Source organism: Mobula hypostoma, chromosome 17 (assembly GCF_963921235.1).
Source record: "Mobula hypostoma chromosome 17, sMobHyp1.1, whole genome shotgun sequence".
Classification (NCBI taxonomy): domain Eukaryota; kingdom Metazoa; phylum Chordata; class Chondrichthyes; order Myliobatiformes; family Myliobatidae; genus Mobula; species Mobula hypostoma.
The window spans coordinates 35,377,849-35,404,209 of record NC_086113.1 but is presented as its reverse complement, the minus strand read 5'-3'; the positions used below and the strand labels follow the sequence as shown (position 1 = coordinate 35,404,209).

Here is a 26,361-nt window from a genome sequence, read left to right as displayed (position 1 = left end):
GATGAAGTCTTAGCAAGATTCCAGCATTTGCAGATTTTCTTGTATTTATCTGTTTATTTATAGTAAATTTACTTGGAATCTTTGAAATACAATTTGATAGTATGGCAAGTGAGTAGTAAAGATAGAGCTGGCACAAAAAAATTGGCTTCATGTGTGCCAGAAGGCAGGGAATGTTAAGTGAAATTGGCTTAAAGAATTTGTGAAGGCTGGAGCCATGGAGATCCCACTGAATATGACAAATTACTTCTGGCTGTAGGCCTCATTGATACATTGGTATAGTGGTAGGACAGGTTACTCAGTTTTTTGAAGAGGCCCTTTTTGAAGATTGGGTTGTGCATAATTGCCAATCACAACTTGTGCAAAGGCATCCAAGCATGCCTGTTGGATGCCTCTGCATGTGAGCTGGTTCCTCTTTACTTAATTGCCCTTTGTGCACAGAAGGCCCAGAAGCAACTTAATGTCATCATCAGCATGTTTCCTGACTAAATTCTGTTGGATAGCACATGTAAAGTTCACTATGTGATATAAGTTCTATGCCAATGTTAGATTAAGCAACTAGCTTGCATACCAAACATCCTGTCAAGTTGCCTTTAAATACTCTATTAATATTTCTCAGAACAATTTATTTTATACAAAACCTAAAAGGCAATTTGAGATTTTTGGAGAATTTATTATTAACTATATACAGTGGATTCCGGTTAATTGGCCCATCAGTTAGTCTGGACCATTGCTTATTTGGGACAATTTTTAAAAGAACAAAAACGAATCAACAACATGGTTGGGATTCGCTTTGTTTATTTGGAATAATATGCCGCTTAATTAGGGCAGGAAACTTTTGCCGAACATTTTCAACCTAGTGTCAGTCACGTACACATCATGTGGCTGTTAGACACGGTACTTAGAGCAGACAGTGACGTGTGTTTGTGTTCAAAAAGCAGTGATTTTTGTTACTCTTAGTTGATGAGAAATAAGCACTAGACAATTCAGAACTGATTTGCTCACTATGGTACTAAACATTCAGACTTGGAAATGCCAGAAGTGGCCAGGAGTGAAAATGAAACAATATTTCACTACTTCAACAAATTCAGAAGTATGAAAAATTCAAAGGGATTGACAATAATCTTGAATGTTTCCTTCAGTCTCCCCCTGTGGCTCCAAGTAGCTGTTTGCATGCAACAGCGGCCACACCCCAGTAAAATGTTTCGACAGGTGGGCTAAAGTAGGTGAGGGGAGTCAGCGGGTGTCATACCCCAGTGAGATGGGACATGCCTGTCCTAGCACGTGAAATTGGCTCCAGTGGACTGGGCAGGTGAGATCTAAGACCATAAGTTGGTTCTGCAACACTACATAGACAGTGAAGGGCATGCATGACAAGGCACAGATGAAGTCATGGCCATCAAGGAAGTCCCCAGTTCTGACATCTACACATGCGACTGGACCTGGAAGTTCAAGATCGAGAGAGTGGAAATGCCCCAAAGCAACAGTTTTTCCACTTTTTAAAAACTCTCCCGCACAGGTTTCCTGTCATCATCACGTACTAGTAGTATTGGTAATGTTCTAATTTGTTCTGTATTTCATTTAAATACATTATTTATTACTCAGTTAAGCAGTAGTTTGTCTCACTTCTTATTTCTTTTAAACTATTTCCATGAAACTTACAACTAAATGTGGCAGCCCCTTAATTGGGCCAAAATGTACTGGGTCAAATATGTCCAATTAACTGGAATCCACTGTATTATTGTTTTAAAATTATGTTGAACTGCATATTGTCCTGTTTTCATTGCATGTTTACTTCCACAACTGGTTTGACAGACTCGTACTATGCAACACACTAACATAACCTTTCTGTGTTGAAGTAATGACAACATCTACCTGATTTGTTGTGTAGACAGGAAAATTCTCCAGCAATACTGCAACCATCTCGACTGAGACCCAGCCACAGGGATTAGAGTATGAAGAAGAGGTAGCAGAACATGAAAATATGAAAGCAGTGCTTAAAACCTCTGTACCGAGTGGAGAAGTTACTGCTGGAGTACTGGGCATGCGAACCCGAACAAGAGCAAGCCGAGGTAAGGGTCCCCATTAATCTTAACCCCTTATCCAGCTTATGGAAGACACATAGGCTTGTTGACTTCTTGCTTAACTGATGCCTACTCTTCTTGTTGAGTTCTTTATCTTATTAAAAGTTTGAGTACTACCTAAGAAATGAAAAAGGAAAATATTAGTGACGGAGAATCCAAGAAACCTCTTGTATAAACATGTAAACTGCTTATGTCACACTAAACCAAAGCTTAAGTTGACCTAACTGCAAATGTGTTCGTACCTCAACCTCCACGTTTCATGGTTTAATAAACAGTGCAGCTGCAGTAAATCTTTCACACAGGTTATTCAGCTACCTTGATCACCCAGCACAGAGGAAGAGTGCCTGGAAAAGACTGGGGTCTCTCTCAGCCAGAAGCTCTCAACATTCAGCTGTTTGGTTATGCTGGAAAATGTGGGTGGAGGTGGAGAGACCACCTGCTGATATAAAAGCTCAAGAATTCTCCTTCCGTTGGAGACGATTTCAAGGCAGAAGGTTTCAAGTTGGTCAGTCAGGAGTCACTCCACCTACCCAGCAACCTACTAGTACAATCCAGCCATGTTCTGTCCCACAACCTGTTAGAATTGTTAATGATGCCACCCAATATCAAGCCCCTAGTATTGTGTGAAATGTAAATCCATTATTGACTCTGTTTTCTCTTCCAGGCCATGTTGGGTCATGGACTCCAGGAAATGACGACTCTCCAAATGCCACAGATGATGCTGCTGATGAAATCATGGATCGGATTGTAAAGTCTGCAACTCAAGTGCCAAACCAGCGAGCTGTGCCTAGAGAACGGAAGCGGTCCCGTGCAAACAGGAAATCTTGTGAGTAGCCATTGCTATAATATTGAACGGACAGCAGATGGACAGGCCCGTCAGCCTACAATATCTGTGCTAACCGCGAAGCCAAATAAAATTAATTCCTATTGTGTACACATGGTCTATATCTGTCCATTCTCCGCCTGTTCATGTGGCTGTCCAAATGGTTCTTAAGCATCACTATCATTTCATAGCAGCACATTTCAGGCACCTACCACTATGGGTAATTAAAAACTTGCCACTTAAATCTCCTTTAAACTTTCTCCCTCTCCTCTTAAACTTGTGGTCTCTAGTATGCCCTCTGTTCATACAAAAAAGACAATGACCATCTAAAATATCTGTACCTCCATAATTTTATATACTTCTATCAGGTCACATTCAGCCTCCGATGCTCCAGAGAAAACAATCAAAGTTTGTTCAACTGCTCTTTATAGCTACTATCTGCAGTCCATGCAACATCCCGAAGAAAGTCTTTTGCACCCTATCCAAAGTGTCCCTATCCTTCCTGTAACGTAACAAACAGAACTGCCTGCTATGTTTCAAACCTGAAGTTCTCTGCAGCTACAAATGATTTTGCAACTGTTGTACTGAAAGCCCAAACTGATAAAGGCAAGTGTATTGTACACCTTTACCACCTTATCTACCTGTGCGTCCGCTTTCAGAGAACTATGGACTTGCACCCCAAGATCCCTCCGTATATTGGTACCTCCTGATTCTTTTGGCTTACTGCATATTTCCCTCTTACGTTTGACCTCACAAAATGCAACGGCTCACACTTGTCAAAATAAAACTCCATCTGCCTTTTCTACGATCTGCTCTACCTTCCTCATAATCCACATCTCTGGCAAATAATGTGTCATTACCTCAGGAGGCATATCAGACAATCTAAGGCTAGTCCCGTTCTTGAACTTTTAGCAAAGCTTTGTTCTCACCTGGAATTGTGCTATAATGTTCTGGAACAGCCCATGCCTTTTAGGCACGGCCCTTGTCTCTTCTCACCATCACTACCAATCCCCGCTGCCCCCAAGGCCCTGTGACGGATCAGCATCTTTCCAAGTGTCAGAAATATTTGGGGGAAACACTGGAATAAAGAATTGTTTTTAAATTTTGTTCAGCAGCCCTATTTAAAGGAAACAGAGCTGTCTTAGTTGTGCCCTCACTCGCTGAAGTAAAACCAGGGCCAAGGTTGGATTACCTTGCCCCTTGACTTAACTATGTTGTAGGAGGCCTCTGGACTAGCTGGGAAGAGTGAGAAGTCCCTCCCCACAGAACAATGTGTAAGATGGAAACTGAAGTTTTTATTCAGCATCAAGGATGTTGAGTTCTGACTCATTTTATTGCAATTATGAGTAACTCAATAAAACACAAAGGTCTAGAAACTGCATCTCAGAAAGCACAATGCTGACAATATGCTAATGAATGCTGTGTGCAAGGGCCTCCAGCAGCAAAATACTATTGCACTACAAGAGCAAGGTACCTTATAGCAAGCTACATAAGATAGCTTTTGATTAAACTCCAAAAAGCAGCAAACAAATTGTACACTAATCATGAAAAAAATAGGCTGAAGCATTTACATGGAACTGAATACTATGCCTTTATGAATCAGCATCTTATAGTGTGATGTGTGTTCTTTATCTGTGCTGAGTCTGTTCTTGCTTTTTCACAGCTTTACAGTTAGTCCAGATCTTCTGCTCTTTCTACTACCTTTGCTTAGTTTCCCTCTTAACCATATTCATCTCATATCTTTGCAGTGTAGAACTACTTTCATTATGCATGCAAGGTTTGCTTTGAAGATCACAATAACTAGTCTCATTTAAAACATAAGTGCTCATCATCTTACCATTGGTTTTGCTGCCAATTACCTTAATTTATTTTCTATCTACTGTATCTGTAAATGAGTTCTCCATATACAATCTATCAAGACCATTCCTACATTGAATGTTGTTAAATCGCTCCTTAAACTTCTATGTTTTGAATACTTCCCCAATTTTTCCAATCTATCCATATAAATAACATTCCTGTATCCCTGACATCTTTCCAGTTAACTTTTTCCATACTTTTTCTTGGGTTTTGGCAGCCTCAAAGTGTGATGCCTGCATAAACCATGACTTTCTAAAAGTTTAACATTAGCTTCCTTCATTTTTGATTGGCCATTTTCAAAGTTCAAAACTTAAGAGCAAAATTATTTTCAAAGTACAAACAGTATATGTCACCATTTACCAATGAAAGATCTCCCCCAATAGGGTGGACAATAACCAATATGCAAACAGCAACATACTGTGCAAACACACAAGAAGAAAAAAAACATAATAATAATAAATATCAAGAAAATAAGTCGCAGTGTGCTTGAAAGTGAATCCATAGGTTTTGGGAGCAGTTCAATGATGGGGTGAGTGACATTGAGTGAGGTATTCCCCTCTGGTTCAAGAGCCTGATGGCTGTGGGTTAATAACTGTTCCTGAACCTGAAAGTGTCAGTCCTTAGGCTCCTGGACCACCCTCCTGAAGGCAACAGTGAGAAGAGAACATGGCCTGGGTGGTAGGGATCCTTAACGACAGATGCTGCTATTCTGTGATAGCACACCGTGTAGATGTACTCAATGGTGAAAAGGGCTGTCTGGTATGGACTGGGCATATCCACTACTTTTTGTAGGCTTTTCTATTCAAGTGCATTGGTGTTTCCCTACCAGACTGTGATACAACTAGTCAATATATTCTCCACCATATATCTATAGAAATTAAAGTCTTAAATGACATGCTGAATATTTGCAAACTTTTAAGAAAGTAGAGGTACTGCCATTGCTATCTTCGTGCTGGATAAAAGACCGGTCCTCTAAAATGACAACACCAAGGAATTTAAAGTTGCTGACCTTCCCCAACTGTGATTCCCCCAGATGAGAACTGGCTCATTTACTTCCACTTTCCTTCGCTTGTAATCAATAATCAGGTCTTTGGTCTTGTTGGCATTGAGTGAGAGGTTGTTGTTATGGCACCACTTGGCCAGTTTTTCACTCTCCCTCGTATATGCTGTTATGTCACCACATTTGATTCGGCCAATGACAATGGTGTTGTCAGCAAAGCGAGATATGGCATTGGAGCTGTACTTAGCCTCACAGTTATAAGTATAAAGTGGGTAGAGTAGTGATCAAAGTACACAACCTTGTGGTGCACTTGTGCTGATGGAGACGGGTAAGGAGATGCTGTTGCCAATCTGAACTTACTGTTCAGTAGCACAAGGAGGTATTGAGGTCTATGGTCTTAAGGCTTATTAATTAGCTTTGAGGGGATGATAGTATTTAATGCCAAGCTGTAGTCCATGAACATCATCTTGACGTATGCACCTTTGCTGTCTGGATGTTCGAGTGTTGAGCACAGAGCCAATGAAATGACATCTGCTGTTGACCTGTTGTGACAGTTGGTAAACTGGAGCGGATAATTGTCGCTTCACAAGCAGGAGTTGATGTGTGTTAATCACTAATCCCACAAAACATGTCATTACAGTTGATGTCAGTTCTTTTGGACAATCATTATTGAGGGAGGCTACCACATTCTTCTTGGGCACCTGTATAATTGAAGCCTGCTTGAAGCGGGTGGGTAGCTCAGACTGCCTAAGGGAGAGGTCAGTGATATCAGTGGATACTCCAGCAGGCTGATCAGTACAGGTATTTAGTACTCAGACAGGTACCCCATCTGAGCCAGATGCTTTCTATGGTTCACCCTCCTGAAGAATCTTCTCACCTCGGCCTCAGGGTCACTGGGGGCTTTGAAGGTGTATGACTTTACTCAACTTTGTCAAATGTTATCTGTCGTTTTCAATCATATGTCCATCTTTTTATAAAGTCCTGCTACTTAGTGTTTTCCCCATGACACCTATTCAGGTTTTGTAGAAAGGCAGGGGTACCACTGCCCCCTGGAGGATGATGTCAAGTCTACTTCCCACCAGTTGCTGAAACAGCGTTTTAAACATTTGTCCTCTGCATTTAAGTTTTAAGATTAATGCTATGATTTTGTTTTTCATCAGATACAACATGCAAATCAATATCATGTCAACTACTTTACTTCCATCTGTCCATTTCAATACTTAACCCATCTTGGCTTTAATAAATTTAGACTTGCTGTTTAAAGTTTGTTTCTGTTTAATAGAAAAGTGCCAATTAATTTTGTTTCAGTTAATCATCTCTAATTGTTTCCTTGTCAAGCTGATTTCCCTGGAGACATTTGGTTTATTACCATCACACATCTTGAAAAGAAGGATTAATATCGCAGTCCTTTGGCATCTGGCCAGTTGAAAGTTTATGGTCCACAACTCCATTATTTCCACTCTTCCTGCAGACATCAAGACTATATTGTGCCTTGATTGGCAGTCTTTTAGGTGCCTCAATACCCAATCATACCCTGTCTGCAAAAAAAAAATGTCCTCTTTGATCCCTATTCATGTTCACGGAAAGCTTGATTAATTGTTTTTTGTATTCTCTTTTCTATTGAGCTTCTTTTCCCCTCTATTTCCCTTCGCTGTTCTGCTCTGCACTTTTTTTTTCCAAATTTAGTTCTCGGTTTAGGGTGTGGAACTGGATTGAAGCCACCATTTCCTGTTTCATTTTTGTCTCCTCATCTTCTCTCGTTTTGAGTCTCTTTTTGTCACTTCCCTTGAATGTGTCCAGCTTATATCTGAACAATGTTATCTCTGAAGATTTCTGATTTACTGTTTTAACTCAAAATCTTTGATTCTTATTTACCAAGACATGGTCCCTTTCTCAATTTACCGAAAATATTTTTCTTGTTGGTTTTTTTCCTTGTCCTTTTCTGTAGCCACTTTAATGATATGATAATAATTGTTTGACTGATGTTTCTCTAGTAAAACAAACTCATTTTCCCCTCTTTATGCCCTAGATACACACCCAGTAACGTTTGCTTTATGATTTTAATGGGACATACACAGGTTAATAGTTTCTTATTCAATAATGCCTCAATCATTTTCATAAACATATTAAATGTTGTTGATCTACTAGTTTCCATTTCATCCATTGTTTTGTTAGCTTGAAACAAGAAGTATTTATCAGATGGGTTTCCTTTGGTCCTACTTTAATGCCTGCTGTGCTGTGTGCCACTTGGGCATACCAACTAACATTCAAATCTAATGATGGTATTGAATCCATTCAGTGGTTATGTACCTGTGCATGCCGTATCCAACAGTGAGTGTTGTCTATTTGAGCTGAGCCATTAGATGGCAGTCTTTCCTGCAGAGGTAAGAAAACCGTACCTCGTATGGTTAAATTGGTGATAAACGTTTAGTCAGTGCTCAGACTACGAACCCATGATGACCCAGTAAGAATCAAGAGCAATTTTTAAGCATGGGTTAATTTGGACACAAAATTTGGAAAAGTGAATATTTCTCCCTTGCAAATTATGTCAGTCATTGACCAATTTTAGATGTGATTCTAATTTGTTATCTTGCAGTTCATGTCTAAGAATAATATTTGTGTTGTTTAATAGTGCAGGAAAGAAAAGTTTCTCTCAATATATTGAAGGCTTACTTGAGAGTTTTTAAACAAAGTAAAATGCATAGTATAGTTGTAAATATAGTTAATATATTAAGAAAAATCTCACCTGTCACTTCTCTGGTCTCAACCGCCTCAAACTTGAAAACCTTGGAATATCTTAAAAGTTGGGGTTATACTCAGAACATTGAAGTTTAAGAAGAGAATTAATAACATTCAATGTAGGAATGGTTTTGATAGATTATATTTAATGCCTGTTATGTCACTGGCATTTAGAGCAGCAATGAAGATCCTCCATCTGGGATCAGGGCTTCCTCCATTGTGCCCGTAGTCTCTCCGTTTTCACTACTGTCAGTTTCACAAGCCCTGAGTGAAAACTCAGGAATACTGTTGCACTCAAATGTATAAGGATTCTTCATTGCTGTTTACGTAACAATTTTGTTTGACCTGTCAGAGTTGTTAGCCCTGAGCTGAACCCCCGAACCTGAAAGACTGGTGGACCACCCTTAATCTGTCCTCTACCCTTTTGTTTGACATGGTAACCCTACAAGGAGCCAAAGCATAAAGCCCTGACTCCAGCCAACATAGTCCTCCGGGTCATTGAGGCATGCAAGTGTCCCAACCATGACAAGGTTATGGTCCTCTTGGAGGTTGGTAGATTATATATGGAGGAATAATTTACAGATACAGAAGGTACAGTCAATACAGAAAGCAAATGTAAAAGTAAATGAAGCTCCCTGGAATTTAGAAGGAAGTATCTCGATGGTCTTGAAGAGTCTTGGATGGCATCTAGCACTAAAAAATACTGCCAGTTGTTTCAGAGGTGCAGAGAACTTTAAAAAAAAACAGTATATGGAACTCCTTTTCACAAATCTGAGGTGAATTAATTAATTTTGGGATTAATGGAATTTTGATCACCAAATGAGAAGAAGTTCAATTTGTGACTAGATATGGTACTTCGACACTGGAGTATATCATGCAGTAGTAAGTCAAGGCAACTAGACTTGTTGTATTGTCTAGAAGAGAGTAAATGCGATAGGTGGAAGCTTTTTGCCTTCCTACATCTGTTTTGAATCATAATATTTTGTTAAGTGATCCTACCTTTTAATTTAACTTGTTTTACTATGTCTCCATTGGTTAAACCTATGCTGGTTTAGTAGTTTTTCCCTGCCTATTCATTTGGGTTACAACTCTCTATTTCAGCAAGACATAATAAGAAAACTTGAATGATCACATCTTTTATATCGCTTTAGAGTGTCCTGGTAGTTTATAGCCAATTAAGTAGTTTTGAATTGCAGTCACTGATGTAAATGCAGAAAATGTAGCACAACCACAAGCAGCAGTTGGGGCACTGGTGAGATCATATCCTTTACAGGAACACTGAATGAGGCATTAATATTGGCCAGAATACCAGAGACGACATCCTTGGTGTCCTTCAATATCATTTCTTTACATTCACCTTCAATATTTAGGGAGGATACCCTAGCAGGCTGTTCAGCATGCACCATGGTTACAGAAAATAAACAACAAAGGTTGCCATTATTTTGATGGGGGTGTATTACAGACTTCCGAACCATCAGCAGGAGACAGAGAAAACAATAGGGACAAAGTCAAGAGTAGACATTATTACCTTATATGAAATATGACAGCAGACTGCAAGAAACTTCCTCATGGCAGAGGGAGATGAGGCTAAAAGACATACATTTAGGGGAAAGAGATTTAGAGAGGGATAAACACTTGAACCACAGGGGGACCAATATCCTTTCAGGGAGGTTTGTTAGTGCTGTTGGGGAGGCTTTAAACTAGATTTGCAGGGGGATGGGAACCAGAGTGCCAGAGCTGACAGTGTGGCTGGGGTGAAAATAAATGATATTGAAAGTTTAAGCAAATCCGCTGATAGAAAGGTTGTGAGTGGTGGTAAAAATCTTCTGAGGTGTATATATTTCAATGCTAGGAGTATTGTGGGGAAGGCGGATGAGTTGAGGGCGTGGATTGACACTTGGAATTATGACGTTATAGCAATTAGTGAAACTTGGCTACAGGAGGGGCAGGACTGGCAGCTTAATATTCCAGGGTTCCGATGTTTCAGATGTGATCAAGGCAGAGGAATGAAAGGTGGGGGAGTAGCATTGCTTGTTAGGGAAAATATTACAGCAGTGCTCAGGCAGGACAGATTAGAGGGCTTGTCTACTGAGTCCTTATGGGTGGAGCTGAGAAACAGGAAAGGTATGGCCACATTAGTGGGATTGTATTACAGACCACCCAATAGTCAACGAGAAACATAAAGTTGTGGTGGTAGGGGATTTTAATTTTCCATACATTGATTGGGACTCCCATACTGTTAGGGGTCGAGATGGTTTAGAGTTTGTAAAATGTGTTCAGGAAAGTTTTCTAAATCAGTATATAGAGGGATCAACTAGAGGGGATGCAATATTGGATCTCCTGTTAGGAAACGAATTAGGGCAAGTGACGGAAGTCTGTGTAGGGGAGCACTTTGGTTCCAGTGATCATAACACCATTAGTTTCAATTTGATCATGGACAAGGATAGATCTGGTCCTAGGGTTGAGGTTCTGAACTGGAAGAAGGCCAAATTTGAAGAAATGAGAAAGGATCTAAAAAGCGTGGATTGGGACAGGTTGTTCTCTGGCAAAGATGTGATTGGTAGGTGGGAAGCCTTCAAAGGGGAAATTTTGAGAGTGCAGAGTTTGTATGTTCCTGTCAGGTTTAAAGGCAAATTGAATAGGAATAAGGAACCTTGGTTCTCAAGGGATATTGCAACTCTGATAAAGAAGAAGAGGGAGTTGTATGAAATGTATAGGAAACAGGGGGTAAATCAGGTACTTGAGTATAAGAAGTGCAAGAAAATACTTAAGAAAGAAATCAGGAGGGCTAAAAGAAGACATGAGGTTGCCTTGGCAGTCAAAGTGAAGGATAATTCAAAGAACTTTTACAAGTATATTAAGAGCAAAAGGATTGTAAGGGATAAAATTGGTCCTCTTGAAGATCAGAGTGGTCGGCTTTGTGCTGAACCAAAGGAAATGGGGGAGATCTTAAATAGGTTTTTTGCGTCTGTATTTACTAAGGAAGCTGGCATGAAATCTATGAAATTGAGGGAATCAAGTAGTGAGACCATGGAAACTGTACAGATTGAAAACGAGGAGGTGCTTGCTGTCTTGAGGAAAATTAAAGTGGATAAATCCCCGGGACCTGACAGAGTGTTCCCTCGGACCGTGAAGGAGACTAGTGTTGAAATTGCGGGGGCCCTGGCAGAAATATTTAAAATGTCGCTGTCTACGGGTGAAGTGCCGGAGGATTGGAGAGTGGCTCATGTTGTTCCATTGTTTAAAAAAGGATCAAAAAGTAATCCGGGAAATTATAGGCCGGTGAGTTTAACGTCAGTAGTAGATAAGTTATTGGAGGGAGTACTAAGAGACAGAATCTACAAGCATTTGGATAGACAGGGGCTTATTAGGGAGAGTCAACATGGCTTTGTGCGTGGTAGATCATGTTTGACCAATCTGTTGGAGTTTTTCGAGGAGGTTACCAGGAAAGTGGATGAAGGGAAGGCAGTGGATATTGTCTACATGGACTTCAGTAAGGCCTTTGACAAGGTCCCGCATGGGAGGTTAGTTAGGAAAATTCAGTCGCTAGGTATACAAGGAGAGGTGGTAAATTGGATTAGACATTGGCTCGATGGAAGAAGCCAGAGAGTGGTGGTAGAGAATTGCTTCTCTGAGTGGAGGCCTGTGACTAGTGGTGTGCCACAGGGATCAGTGCTGGATCCATTGTTATTTGTCATCTATATCAATGATCTGGATGATAATGTGGTAAATTGGATCAGCAAGTTTGCTGATGATACAAAGATTGGAGGTGTAGTAGACAGTGAGGAAGGTTTTCAGAGCCTGCAGAGGGACTTGGACCAGCTGGAAAAATGGGCTGAAAAATGGCAGATGGAGTTTAATACTGATAAGTGTGAGGTATTGCACGTTGGAAGGACAAACCAACGTAGAACATACAGGTTAATGGTAAGGCACTGAGGAGTACAGTGGAACAGAGGGATCTGGGAATACAGATTCAAAATTCCCTAGAAGTGTTGTCACAGGTAGATAGGGTCGTAAAGAGAGCTTTTGATACATTGGCCTTTATTAATCGAAGTATTGAGTATAAGAGCTGGAATGTTATGATGAGGTTGTATAAGGCATTGGTGAGGCCGAATCTGGAGTATTGTGTTCATTTTTGGTCACCAAATTACAGGAAGGATATAAATAAGGTTGAAAGAGTGCAGAGAAGGTTTACAAGGATGTTGCCGGGACTTGAGAAACTCAGTTACAGAGAAAGATAGAATAGGTTAGGACTTTATTCCCTGGAGCGTAGAAGAATGAGGGGAGATTTCTTAAAGGTATATAAAATTATGATGGGTATAGATAGATTGAATGCAAGCAGGCGTTTTCCACTGAGGCAAGGGGAGAAAAAAAACAGAGGACATGGGTTAAGGGTAAGGGGGAAGAAGTTTAAAGGGAACATTAGGGGGGGCTTCTTCACACAGAGAGTGGTGGGAGTATGGAATGAGCTGCCAGACGAGGTGGTAAATGCGGGTTCTTTTTTAACATTTAAGAATAAATTGGACAGATACATGGATGGGAGGTGTATGGAGGGATATGGTCCGTGTGCAGGTCAGTGGGACTAGGCAGAAAATGGTTCGGCACAGTCAAGAAGGGCCAAAGGGCCTGTTTCTGTGCTGTAGTTTCTATGGTTCTATGGTAAAGAAAGACCTTTTTCACTCAGAGCGTAAAGTATCTGGAATACAGAATGGTTGAAGCCGGGTCACTAACAGGAGAAAATCTGCAGATGTTGGAAATCCAAGCAACACACACAAAATGCTGGAGGAACTCAGCAGGCCAGAAACATCTATGGAAAAGTGGATTTTCCATAGATGCTGTCTGGCCTGCTGAGTTGCTCCAGCTTTTTGTGTGTGAAGTTGGGTCACTGATTGCATTTATGAAGTAGCTTTGATGAACATTTGAATCAGTTACGCATAGAAGACTCTGGACCAAGTGCTGGACGATGGGATTAATATTGGAAGGGTGCCCACTGGTCATTATGGACTAATTTCTGTGATGTTTTGACTTGAACCCAAATAGGTACTTCAGTTCAGCATCTCATGACACTGGATCAACAGCTTTGACCTTTCCGTTCAAGCTTCAAGAGTAGGACTTAATCACAGAACCTTCTAAATGAACCTCAATCCAACAAATATTGGATTAATCTTTCTATTGTTTGTTATAATGATTTTGTCAGTTTAAAATGTAGGGAAGTAGGGCAGGAATACTCAGCTTGGCAAGCACCCCTAACATTCAATATTATCATTATTGATTTGTCTCAAGCTACTGCTCTTCTGTACCAATTCACCACAGACAACAGTCACAGAGTTGTATGGCACAGAAAAAACTCCTTGGCCGACGGCATCTCTGTTTATCTATACTAATATCACCTGGCTGCATTAATTCTACACCTTTCTCTGCTGTGCTCATTCAAGTACCTGCCCAGATGCCTCCCCAACTCTTCATTTATGTGGAAAATGTTACCATTCAGTTCCCCTTTAATCTTCTTCTCACCTTAAACCTGTGTTTCTAGAGGGAAGCATCTCTACCATGATAAACAGACATCGACAAACAATCCTATCCATATCTCTGGTATTTTTATATACATCTATCATATCACCTCTCAGTCTCCTTTCACTTCTGAAGATAGCAGATCTTGCCTGTTCCAACTCTTCCTTGTGTAATCAAGACCTCCAATAATCTTGTCTTTTTTCTTTTTATTATCTCCTCGTGAATCTACTCTTCACCTTTGGGAGAAGAGAATTCCGGAGATCGCCATCCTCTTTGAGAAGACATTTCTATGTGCCTCCACTCTAAGTGATTGTTCCCTAATCGATTAATTCAAGACTCCCTAATCTATTCAAGACTTGCCTACTAGTAAAAACAACTACCTTGTCTTGCCCCCCCTTAGTTTCTAATATACTTTATTCCCTCAGATTTTGAAATGTCACACTCAGTTTTCCTTCACCTTTCACTCATCCACAAACTAGTTGACCATGATTTGAGTCAAAACATACCTGGAGCAGCAGCTGGCATAGGTAAGACTGATCTGCTGAAGCTACAGCATGGTATCGTGTACATACTAAGCAGCATTAAATGTGTATTGGTAAGCATTTCCGTGGGTCAGGTCAGAGTTGCTCCCACTTCTATACCAAAGTACCTGTGGCTGTTTGAGCTGTTCAAGCATCTCTGAAGAACTTCATATGGTTAAAAGATGAGGTTTGTACTTTACAGCTATCTTCTTCTGCTGGAAATATTATCCTGGTCAGCTCACTTCATACATCCTCATCATGCATAATCAATTACCTCAAGATAAGTTCATTTACTCCATACATCCACGAGATATAATGAGCTACTTCAAAGTCCAAGGTATATTTATTATTGAAGTATGTATACATTATACAAACTTGAGATTTGTCTCCTAACAGGCAGCCATTGAACAAAGAAAACCAAAAGAACCCATTTTAAAAACAAAGACTGTCAAACTCCCAACATACAGAGAAAGAATCAAATCAAGCAAACAATAAATGCAAGCATTTACTGAACTGAAGTCCACAAACAGTCCAATCACAGACCCTTAGTTCAGAGCAGAGCAGCGCAGCGAGTTGAACCAACTGCAGACGTCCCACCTCCCCCGGAAGTTCCAGGAGTCTCCCGCATTGGAATAGTGGCTCCCTGATGCCCACAAATTATATACAATATCACGGAAATCAATTTTTTTGAGAGCGAGTGAGACAAAGCACGAGAGAGCGAGAGCAAGCAAGCGAGCGCGAGAGAGGGCGAGAGCGAGAGAGAGCGAGCGAGAGAGAGAGAGAGCAAGCAAGCGAGTGAGAGAGAAAGCAAGTGACAGAGAGAGCGCGAGAGAGTGACTATGAGAGAGAGAGAGAGCGCGCCATGGCAGAGTGTTCCAAAAAATATATAAAACGTACAGTACGTCACCCCAGACTACACTAAAGTGTACCCCTGCCTAATAGGGGTCAAATGTGTTGCTCGCTGCACTGTTTGCAACAGTGACTTTTCTATTGCCCATGGTGGGTTAAGACTGCAAAAGACGTGTTGAGGTGAGTTTAACAGGTGTCATTCGTTCATTAGCATAGCTAACGTTATTTAAACTAGCTGGCCGGCTGCTAAGGAGCTACTCTATTGAAGACATCCCACCTCTCCCGGAAGTCTCCTGCAAATTGATGGTGCTACCTCTCTGAAATGAGTTTTTGCAGGGTGGGATGTCTGCAACTGATCCTTTGCCTCGGGCCTTGACACACTGATCTTTTCAATCTGGCCCGGCGCCTAAATTGTCATCGAAAATCAGGTTCAGTTGCTTCAACCCCGCTGCCTCAATTCAGCCTGTACCCGATCTTCCTGATTCGGCCTGGCACTTAAATCATCGTCCAAGCATCAAGTTCTGTCGTTTCAATACACTCTGAGGCCTAGACCCCACTGCTTTGATTCGGCCTGCAGCTTGAATCCACTTGACATAGCAATACTGACTTTCTCACAATATCTGTGTTGTAGCACTGAAGGAATAAATGCAGTTTTAGCCAGTCTGTTCAAATCGAAATTATGCAGAAAATGAAAACATGCCTAGTTATTCCTTTTCCAGTGAAAGCAAAATGAAGGCAATCTGGCCAATTTCTGTTTCAGCAACCTACTCAATCCTCAAGTTATTGAAAGGAGCCTTCAATAGTTTTAATATGTGGCATTGAATCACTCATGACTTGTTGCACTCACGCATTTCATAAAACTGAAGACTGATTAGTCATCAGTCCAGTTTTGTTGTTTGTCCATCTACAAATTGTGGCTGAATGTCACAGAGAGCATATAGACAGTCCTGTTTAACATATAATTTACTTTTATTCGGATTGATTTACTTTGTTTTCCTGACCATTTTTTATCCTTTCCCTTGTGTGCTTTCTCATTGCTTGCATTGCTTTACAAATATCACAAGGATTTGTAAAGATGGATTTTTAAACCAGAATTTCTGAAACTGCAATTTCTAGAATAACAGTGTGATCTTAATGTATCTCTATTTCCCTCTTACAGTAAGAAGAACATTAAAGAATGGCTTGACACCAGAAGAAGCCAAAGCACTTGGTTTGGTCAGCACTTCTGAGATGCAAGTGTGAAGAGTACCAAGCATGAAATCAAACAGATAGCATCACTTGCTCTCGAACAAGGCACAGCTAAAAACATTCAACTGGCAACCATTTGCTGCTCATGGTATCCAGTCATCACCCAGCTCCATTCATCATATGATGCATATGAGAAATGAGCTAGAAAGAGATGGCGCATTTGGCACTAAAGTTCTGACAGCTTTTTTAAAAAAAACAGGATTGTTTGGAAGTATTTATTCCTAGGTAAAAGTATTGCTTTTTAAAAAATCTAACTGAAGTGATTAGAAAACTTTAATGGGTAAGCTGTTGTATGTGTTATGTTTACATTGGCTTTACTTGTGACCTATTTGTGTAGCAGTAATGCACCATTTCAGTGTAAGAACCAGGCCTTAAGGAGACAGTGTGCTGATGTTGGCTGGCCACAAATCTGACCTGCATCCAAAAAAGGGATTTAGTACAACCTAACAAGGAAACATTCAATTCTAAATAGTATTATTTTTGTAGGCCTCTTTGGTAATGGCATTATTTTCTTGGGAGTATCATTGCCATTGTTTTATATTCTATGTTCTAGGAATGCCTTCTAAAGTTTTATGGAATGCTGGGTAAGCAAGGAGATTTAAGGTACCCATACAGGCAATAGGCATCACTGTATTCAGCAATTGATTTAATTATTCAAGGTTGAAAGGGATGATATTTGTAAAGGTTAAATTCCCATTTTTAAATAATAAATGTCGTAGCTGTTTTTAACATAAGTATTGTAGTAAAACTTCTTTGACCATTTTCAGTAAGAGTAGATTTGCTATGGGGGGGAAATTGATTATGAGCATCCTAATGGCACAGAATGCATTGGTGCCTCAAGAAATAAATGTTCATGGTGGGATATTTGCACATGGACTTTGTTAATTAGCTGTTAATTAGAGCTCAGAACAAATTAAATTTAATCATTCACAAAATATAGAAAGTTCCAAGAGCATTCGGCAGCTAAATTTTTAAGATATAGCAGTGTTCCCAATATGCTGTGGGCAGCCATGGCTTACACTTCCTTGATTCCAGAATGGCATGGCAGTTGTTGGTCTGGATACCCCATTTTGGCTTGAACTTTGAAATAAAGGGAGCAGTTGTGGCAAAAAGGGATATTTCAAAAGGTTAATGAAAACATAAATTCTGCAAAGGTACTATTCTTGTATAAAAACCTGCAAAGTTTTGACTGCTTCAGTAACAGCATGCATGTGTATTGCATCTGAGAATGAAATCACTTGACATAAAAACAAGCCATTAAGTTGATTCCTGATAATGCATAAACAGTCCTCAATTCCTTAGCATAATGTGCATTAGTTTTGCTTCCTCAAATTAGATTAATACAGAAAATAGATTCTCGAACTTGATTATTTGGCTTGAGTAGTTGGATTGGTTATGACCAGTGAGGAATGGAAGATATAAATCTGCTTATTTGCCTAGTTTGCTTCGAGTTGGTTAAATTATTTACTACCTATACAGGTAAAGGAACCCTCAACACTCACTGTTGTGCTGGCTTAGGACAAGTCCCTAAACATATTAATAAGCATCAGAGATGCTCACTTGAATAAAATATGTCATGTGTTATTTTTTAATATGTTATGAAGATTCATGACCATGTCGACCCAGGATATTTTCAGTTAAGTACTGAGAATATTTTGAGTTGTAACTGAATATCATTTGAAGCTAGTTTTGAAGCTTTCAAGGGGTTAGATTTTTAAGCAGTTAGTTCAGAACTTCGTTTGAAGAGAGATTTTCTTTAAATGTCTTTGAAGCTAGAGCTTAAAGAGTAGCAATCAGAAAGAAATATTTACTCAAAGGTTGACAAAAAGCTCTCACAAAAAAGTTTAGGTATAGTGGTAGAGTCTTATTAATGTATAGAGAGTATGATAAATATCATTGAGGGGTAGTGGTGTCACATGAAAGTCAATAAAACATTGAATGGATGCAAGCAAATTTTATTAGATTTTGCAGCAATATGAGGCTCCAAAATAACAGGTCAAGTAGCATTTGTTGAGACAGGTACAGAGTTACTTTCTCAAGTCAATAATCTTTCCATCAGTATTGGATAATATTGTAGTTTTGTTTTAATATAGCCTTGTCCCTACCCAACGTTTTGAAAATGTCATAGTGTTGAGTGTAGAAACGATGAGTAAATTCAAGGGTAAAAGTGGCTGGGCCAAGAATTTTATTTTTTATATATGTGCCATGAGCTGGTTCTGGCTGTGACATTGTTCTACCAAGTCAATAAAGTTTCTTTTTTAAAGTTTTGTCAATTATAGAAATATTTAAATCTGCACATTGCATTCCTCATCTTGGTGCTGTGAAGGTGCCAGTTTAAAACCTAAATTCTCTTCTGCTCGGGAGGGAAATCCATTTCTCACTCTGGCTTAATGTTAATGAAATCTATTCTGTAATTCAGGTAATTTAATTATTAATTTCTTTAGCAAGAATAATGGTTTTGTGCTTTGTGAGTATATGTTTTGTTTGACGGAGCAGTGGAATATGTTGGTGCTGATGTGGCAAGGCTTTTAATGAGGTGGGAGGCAGGGAGAAGAAAGCATAAGATCTGACAGATTTTAACTCAAAACATCATGGACTGCAAGCAGCAAACTGTGTCAAGGATGGAGTTTCTAAATGTAAATGAAGGAAGATGATAGCTAGTTTCTACGTAATGTACTTTTTTTAAATTTCAGAAATCAGTCTGTAATTCTTTGAATTAAATTACTAGTTGTTTCTACACCTCACCCTCCTGAGCAACTTAATGATGAGATGTAGGGGCATATGTTCTCTCCAATATCACTTAAGTTCAGCATTGTTTTGATGAAAGGGAACTCACCATGACTGGATGCTTTTGCTCTTTTTGGCATTGGTATATTTGAAGCTCTGTCACTTGTACCAACTCCAAAGATGGAACAAAACCATGATCACTGAAGCTATTAACATTAGGAAGTAGCTGTTCCTGGTAGTTGGTGAAACTCTAGAGAGAGAGAAGGCTAAACCAATCAAACTGAGATTAATTTGTTTGTCTGTATATGTTAGATAAAAAATAGAGGATTAATCGAACAGGTAGCCTAAGATACATTTATCATCTCTAATATTAATTGATAAATGTGACCAAACAGCAACAAGTTAATAAAAAGCTAACTTATGTAGAGTATTCTGGAACTAACTTTGTAAATGAAGCATGGGGCTAGTTGTGTCTTGATCTGTAGAAAATATGCCAGTTTAATCTTGTTATTATGTGTCATCCAAAGAATTACCAGTTGCTTTTACCATAATACCAAAATTGAACCTTTTTCTCCAGATACTCCCTCTGGCAGCCCCATGCCTCATTTAAACCAGGCAGAAGTCAAAATTGGATTATTTTTATTCATTTCAACTTGTTTAGTTTTGGATCGGAGTAGGAAGGAGTGTAGCTAGCAAGGCTGGTATTTATTGCCTATCCCTTAGGTTGATGATAAGCCATTACTTTGAAATACTACAGTCCTTTTGGTGAAATAATGTCAAACAAGTCAGTTGAAGCTCTAGAATTCACACCCATGATATGAATGGGCTATGAAGTTCCCAGTCAGGATGTTGTTTGACTTGGGGGGGGGGGGGGGAACCTATAGGTGTGGTATTCCTATGTGCCTACAGCCCTGATCTTGATGATAGAGATTAGGTGTAAGAGATGAACTGTTGGATTAGCCTTAGTCAAGTAACTTCAATGCATTTGTAGATAGAATTCATCCAGGTAAATGGAGCTGGTGTGTGTTTTGTAAGTGGTGCAAAGCAATTGTAGTGCTTGAACGTATAGTAGTCTCTGGAGAATGCCCAATCTTTGACTTGTACTTGTAAATCAGGGGTTTAGAAGAGTGGAATTGATCAATATTTATGTAGTGCACCAGAAGATGCCTACATATAGATAATACTGGAATGTAGAAGATTAGCTTATTTGTCACATGTAGATCAAAATATATGGTACAGCAAAATATATCATTTGGGTCAGCAACCAACAGAGTCCGAGAATGTGCTGAGGCAGCCTGTATGTGTCGCGATGCTTCTGGCACCAACATAGCATGTCTGCAGCTTACTAACCCTAACCCATGTGACTTTAGAATGTGGGAGGAAACCAGAGCACCCTGAGGAAAGCCACACAGTCACAGGGAGAACATACAGAGACAGTGGCCAAAATTAAACCCCAATCACTGTAGCTGTAAAGTGTTATGCTAACCACAGTGCAACCATTTGGCCCCTCATTACAAAGGTAAATAAGTGCACAAATAATAATACTTACAGTGAAAAGCTATTGGAAATGAATTCTCATTCAATGGTAAATGAGATTATAATCTGCAGCTATGTCACAGATTTTTACAGCTACTATTTTAGACAGTTACTGAGAAAATTCACATCAATGTTACAATAGGTGCTATAATACATGGAGTGAAATGGCAGAGTACCTATCAGTCATAATAACAGACACCTGGCCTTGGAGATACAAAGCAACACCTGGGAAGAAATTTAGAAAAAGCCTGAAACAGGGATTCAGCACAGCTGACAACTCCCAGCCTACTTGACAGGAACTTTTATCTTCCGTTTTATATAATAATTTTCTTCAACATCAAAGCATCACAGCTGCAGTGTATACCATCTATAAAATGCATCTACAGTTCCTCAGCTATACTACTCCCGCCATACAAAGTCTACCACCATAAAGAACAAGGGTTGAAGGCGTTTGCAATACCACCATCTGCAGATGTCCCACCAAACTCGGTTTTACTTGGTATGTGACAAGGATGAAGAACCGAGAAATCCAAAAGGAATGGATATTTGGATATTTAAACATTTCAAGAGGTTATATTTTTAGTCATAGGCAGCTCAGTTGCTCTGACCCTGGGGAAACTCAGCTGGTGAAAACATCCATAGCTTAATTGCATTACGAAAGCTTACCGACAAAAAAAAAAGCAGCATTTAAATCTTGCTTTCCACCAATCACTCTGCTCTCGCTTCTGCCTTCTCCCTCTTACAACACCAAGAAACACCTACCAGCCGTCAGAATGGAAAACTGCAATTGATCCATCTTCAGTCCCATTATGCAGCTGGCCTGCTGTCAATCAGACTTTTTACAAGCAGTAACCAGAGAGAGAAAAATGAAAAAAGTTGCTCAATGTCCAGGAAAATTGTTCTTCCAAGATTCCTAACTTGAATAAAGTAAACTCGCACCCCCCCCCCCACAACTACTGAGCCCATAGAATTAGAATAGCTAGGCTGCAAAAAAATTCTAGTCTGCTCAAGCAGAATACTCTTAATACCATCAACAGATCAAAAGGATGTTTTGGATTTCTGCTACAAAAACTTTCATAAAATAATACAACTCATACCCTTTAAATGTTACATTTTTTTCTGAACAGTCCTATGGAACTTTGAACGATTTGCTTTTCATCTTGGTATTACTAATCTTTTTGCATTTTGTCATGTGCTAAAATAATTACCTTTCTGATTTTTTAAAAGCCATCACAAGTATTTGATATTTTAACATTGCTAAATTGGTATTGCCTGGTTTAAAATGACATTGAAATTATTGCAGCACTGCCAATAGTTTCTCATTTCTCTTCAGGCTTTTCAATTTATTTTATGGTAGTTATGGTGTTGGTAAAACTTGTTTTTCAAATACTCAAAAGTCAATTTGTACTTTCCAGATGTCAGTATTAAGATTGACTTCCTCAGTGCTATTTGTCTTTAATAAGAACACAGAGCTACTACCTGATAATACCTCAAATATGGCTAGGCACAGAAAGATTTCCCTTTAATATATTAGCCTAGTCTTGGCCTGCAACATAGCAACTGTCTCTTTAACTTGGAATGCAAAAGGTGACTGCATTATATTGGCAACACAAGCATTGGATTCTTCTAAGGTTACGTAGTCTGTAATGAAGCTTCCTGGTGTGTGTGGAAAAAGTTGAATTTATTTGCTTTTTATCCCCAAAAAAGCGAGCATGTGTTTTGAGAAAGAAACTCTCAAGATGTAATCCTTTTCAACCCGAGGCCAGGCTTCCTCACAAACTCTGCACTTTTACTGATATAGCGATGCATATGATCAGGCTATATATAGTTTACCAGTCCTTCCCAAGGTCTGCTGGAACAAAGTCTTGTGGTATCCTGGTCTGAACATACTCAAACTTTTAAACACTGAAGCAACACCACAAATAGTCATCTCCACTTGTGGTTAAAGGAGAAAGAAATAAATGTACACAATTTTTGCTTAATTTGAAAATATCTTCAGAAATATTAACACCATTTTATATTAATATGGGGGGGAATTGTAAAGAAAATAGGAGTTTTTAAAGAAGTCTTGTAAAGTAGAAAGGGCAAGTTTCTAAGAACAATAAAAATAAAGAAGGATAATGCTGTACAGTTGTGTAAATGTCACTCTTCATGATGTTTCTGTGTAGTATAGTGTAAGATAAATCAGACACACTGGTTGCAGTGTTATTCTGTGAATTGTAATTTAAAAAAAAAGCCATGCATGGTCATTTATTCACTTCATGAATTGCTCATAATAGATAAGGGAGTTTCTTACATGTTACATCTGTGTGTGAAATTGCATATGTCTTGTGTTTTTACTTTAAGAACTTGAAACTACTGTTGTAGAACTTTACTCCACAGATAACATACTGTATATTCAGCTTTAGGAAGCCTTGATGCCACATTACCAGTGGGTTAAAGCGTCAGTCCACTTGATCCTAACCCTCTGTACATGCGGCTTTCAACTAGTACTGCGATGTCCTCTGGTGCCGTTCAAAATAATGTTATGAAACTGGCAACAAAACCCATATTTTAACTCTCTCCATAACTCTGGCAATTCCAAGGTTTGCAGCAACAGTACTGTGTACAAACATATTGCAATAAAGCTTTATTAAGCCTATTTTTCCTGTTTTGTCATGATTTATTAAGCTTAGCAAATCGAAGGCACAACTTTGCACTTGATTTTCTCCAGTTAGTAACTTCTAGAAGATTTTAAGAATATTTTTTCTCACCATAACTTATAATTTTCTTAATCTAACTTCTGACCAGTCCCAACTCTGAGGTGAGATTGTGGAATTGGTCAAATGAAAATGCCATTATTATATGGTATCCTCCAACCTGTTGACATGAATATCAATTTCTCTTTCTGATGAACAAAAATTCCCCCCACCTTCTATTCCCCATTCTGACCTTTTACCTTTTTCTCACCTGAATCGCCTCCTCCCTCCCCTTTTCCTATTGTCCACTCTCCTCTCCTCTCAGATTCTTTCTTTTCCAGCTCTTGACCTTTCCCACCCATTTGGCTTCACTGAACACCTTCCAGCCAGTTTCTTTCCCCTCCCCCACCTTTTAGTTCAGTCTTCCCTCCTCTTCCCTCTCAGTCCTGAAGAAGGGGTCTCGACCTGAAATGTCAACTGTTCACTCATTTCCATTGATGCTGCCTGACCTGTTGAGTTCCTTCTGCATCTTGTGTGTGTCACTCTGAATTTCCAGCATCTGCAGATTTTCCTGTGTTTATGTTAATATGCCATGGCTCCTGAAGTGATGCCAATGCTGACGCAGTAACCTTGCTGCGTTTTTCTGTGGAAGTTCTGGTTTGCAGGGTGGTATTGGTAGTGGTATCTTTTGCATGTCAATGTTCAATGTTGCCTACAGTGCGAGCCTACACAGGCTTCAGGATGGGGACTCAGCTTACAGCAGTACAATTAAAGTCTGTCATGAGCCTTGTGGCCCATCAGGCCGGTGCTTATGCTGGTTTAAGCGACTGAGGGTACGAGAATCCACCCCCCCCCACCCACCCCCGGATAGGACACCAGTCTATCATGAGGTTAACTCCCAGCATTTTTGCTGGTACCCATTCTCAGCTGGGTAGACTGGAGCATTGTGTGGTTAAGTGCCTTGCTCAAGGACACACGCTGAGGCTGGAACCCCTGACCTTCAGATTGCTAGTCCAACGCCCTAACCAGTTGGCCATGCGCCACAATGGCAGTATAATACAATGAAGGTAAGAATTTGGCTACAAGGAGATGGACAATAAAATAATTCAATCATTTATTGAAGTTATTGTTTTAATTTGCACTTGACAGTCAAAGACATTGGGAATGACAGCTTTACAGCTACTGGACTCCATTCTGTAATTGCTGCCAGCAGTCTGCTACCTACCCTTGCAATGCGCTCTACCCTGCCTGCACACTGGGAGCCTTAAGAACACTGGAAGGAGCAGATGCCAGGGCAGCGAAGCAGTGGCGTAAGGGGATCTGGAAGATCTACAGATCCCCATAGGAACAAAAATTTTTACACTTGTTGAAGCAGAGATATTATCATTCAACTCATTTCCTTGGCCCAGAATCTATCTATTGTCCTTTCCACGAAGATATCAGAATGCTCACAATGAAACCAATTGTGCACTAGGTGACCCCAATGCAGAATGCCTCTATACTATGCAGGTTGGCCCTGAGCTTCCAGTGGTTTTTCACATTAAGAACAGAAACAGGAGTAGCCACTGGCCCTTGATCCTTCATAGCTACATTCTGTGACAATTCTCCATGTGCCTGATTTAATGACCACCCCTTGTAACAGGTCCCCGAGTTTGAGATTCTTCCGTTAGTAGAATTATCTTGACATCTCTTCTAAAACACAAGAGGGGGACATGACAATAACATCATTGCTCATTGTCATTGGGTATATTTGAAGCAGAAGCTGATAGATTCTTGATTAGTCAGAGCATGAGCGGATATGGGGAGAAGGCAGGAGATTGGGGCTGAGAGGGAAAATGATGAAATGGCAGAGCAGACTCGATGGGCCAAACAGTCTTAATTTTGTTCCTATATGTTATGGTCTTCCAATCACCATCTTTGGCTATTTGTTTCAACAAGACTCGATTACACTTAAGGAGCAGCATCCCATCTTCCATTCAGGCCTCTTACAGCATTTGGGACTTTCTGCAAACACTATCTGAATGGCTAGGTACTTTCAGGAATCTTTTCAGATTTGTGATGACCATGGTGTTCATTATCTCTAAGCCCAGGCTTACTGCTCATCTCGCTGCCACCCCAACCCTTCTCTCATTTCCATTTATGTCTCCTCTAGGCAGACCCGTTGTGAATGCAGAACCAACACCAACACCCCTGTGGTCAGTCCCCTCAATAACAAGTATACTGTTGTGGGGGACGACGACCCTAGGGAATACCTCAGAAACCAGGTTACTGGCAATGAGCATGGATCCAAGGTGCAGAAGGGAAAGACGGAGAAGAGGGGAGTGGTAGTGATAGGGGACTCAATAATCAGGGGAACAGACAGGAGATTCTGTGGATGTGAACAGGACACCCAGATGGTATGTAGCCTCCCAGGTTCCAGGGCCAGGGACATCTTAGATCGCATCCACAGCATTTTGGAGGGGGAGCGAGAGCAGCCAGATGTCTTGGTACATATTGGTACCAATGGCATGAGAAGGAAAAGCAAAGAGGTCCTGAAGAGAGAATTTAGAGAGCAAGGCAGACAGCTGAGAAGGAGGACCTCCAGGGCAGTAATTTCTGGATTTCTGCCTGTGCCACATGCCAGTGAGGGTAGAAATGGGATGATTAAGCAGTTTAGTGTGCTGCTGAGAAGCTGGCACAGGGAGCAGGGCTTCAGATTCTTGGATCATTAGGATCTCTTCTGGGGAAGGTATGACCTGTTGAAAAGTGCTGGGTTGCACCTGAACCTGAGGGGGACCAATATTTTCATGGC

At 40.0% G+C, this 26,361-nt stretch overlaps 1 protein-coding gene across 5 annotated transcripts in view; it reads left to right on the top strand.

Moving 5' to 3' along the window:
- Positions 1–23,525, top strand: part of fhod3b (formin homology 2 domain containing 3b) — a 591,169-nt gene extending 567,644 nt beyond the window's left edge. For all 5 annotated transcript variants that reach the window (XM_063069714.1, XM_063069715.1, XM_063069713.1 and 2 more), the window contains 3 exons: positions 1,889–2,069; positions 2,746–2,907; positions 16,541–23,525. In XM_063069714.1, the coding sequence (XP_062925784.1) occupies positions 1,889–2,069; positions 2,746–2,907; positions 16,541–16,623 (426 nt within the window). In that variant the 3' untranslated portion in view covers positions 16,624–23,525. The remainder of the gene's footprint in view (positions 1–1,888; positions 2,070–2,745; positions 2,908–16,540) is intronic.
- Positions 23,526–26,361: the final 2,836 nt, after the last annotated feature.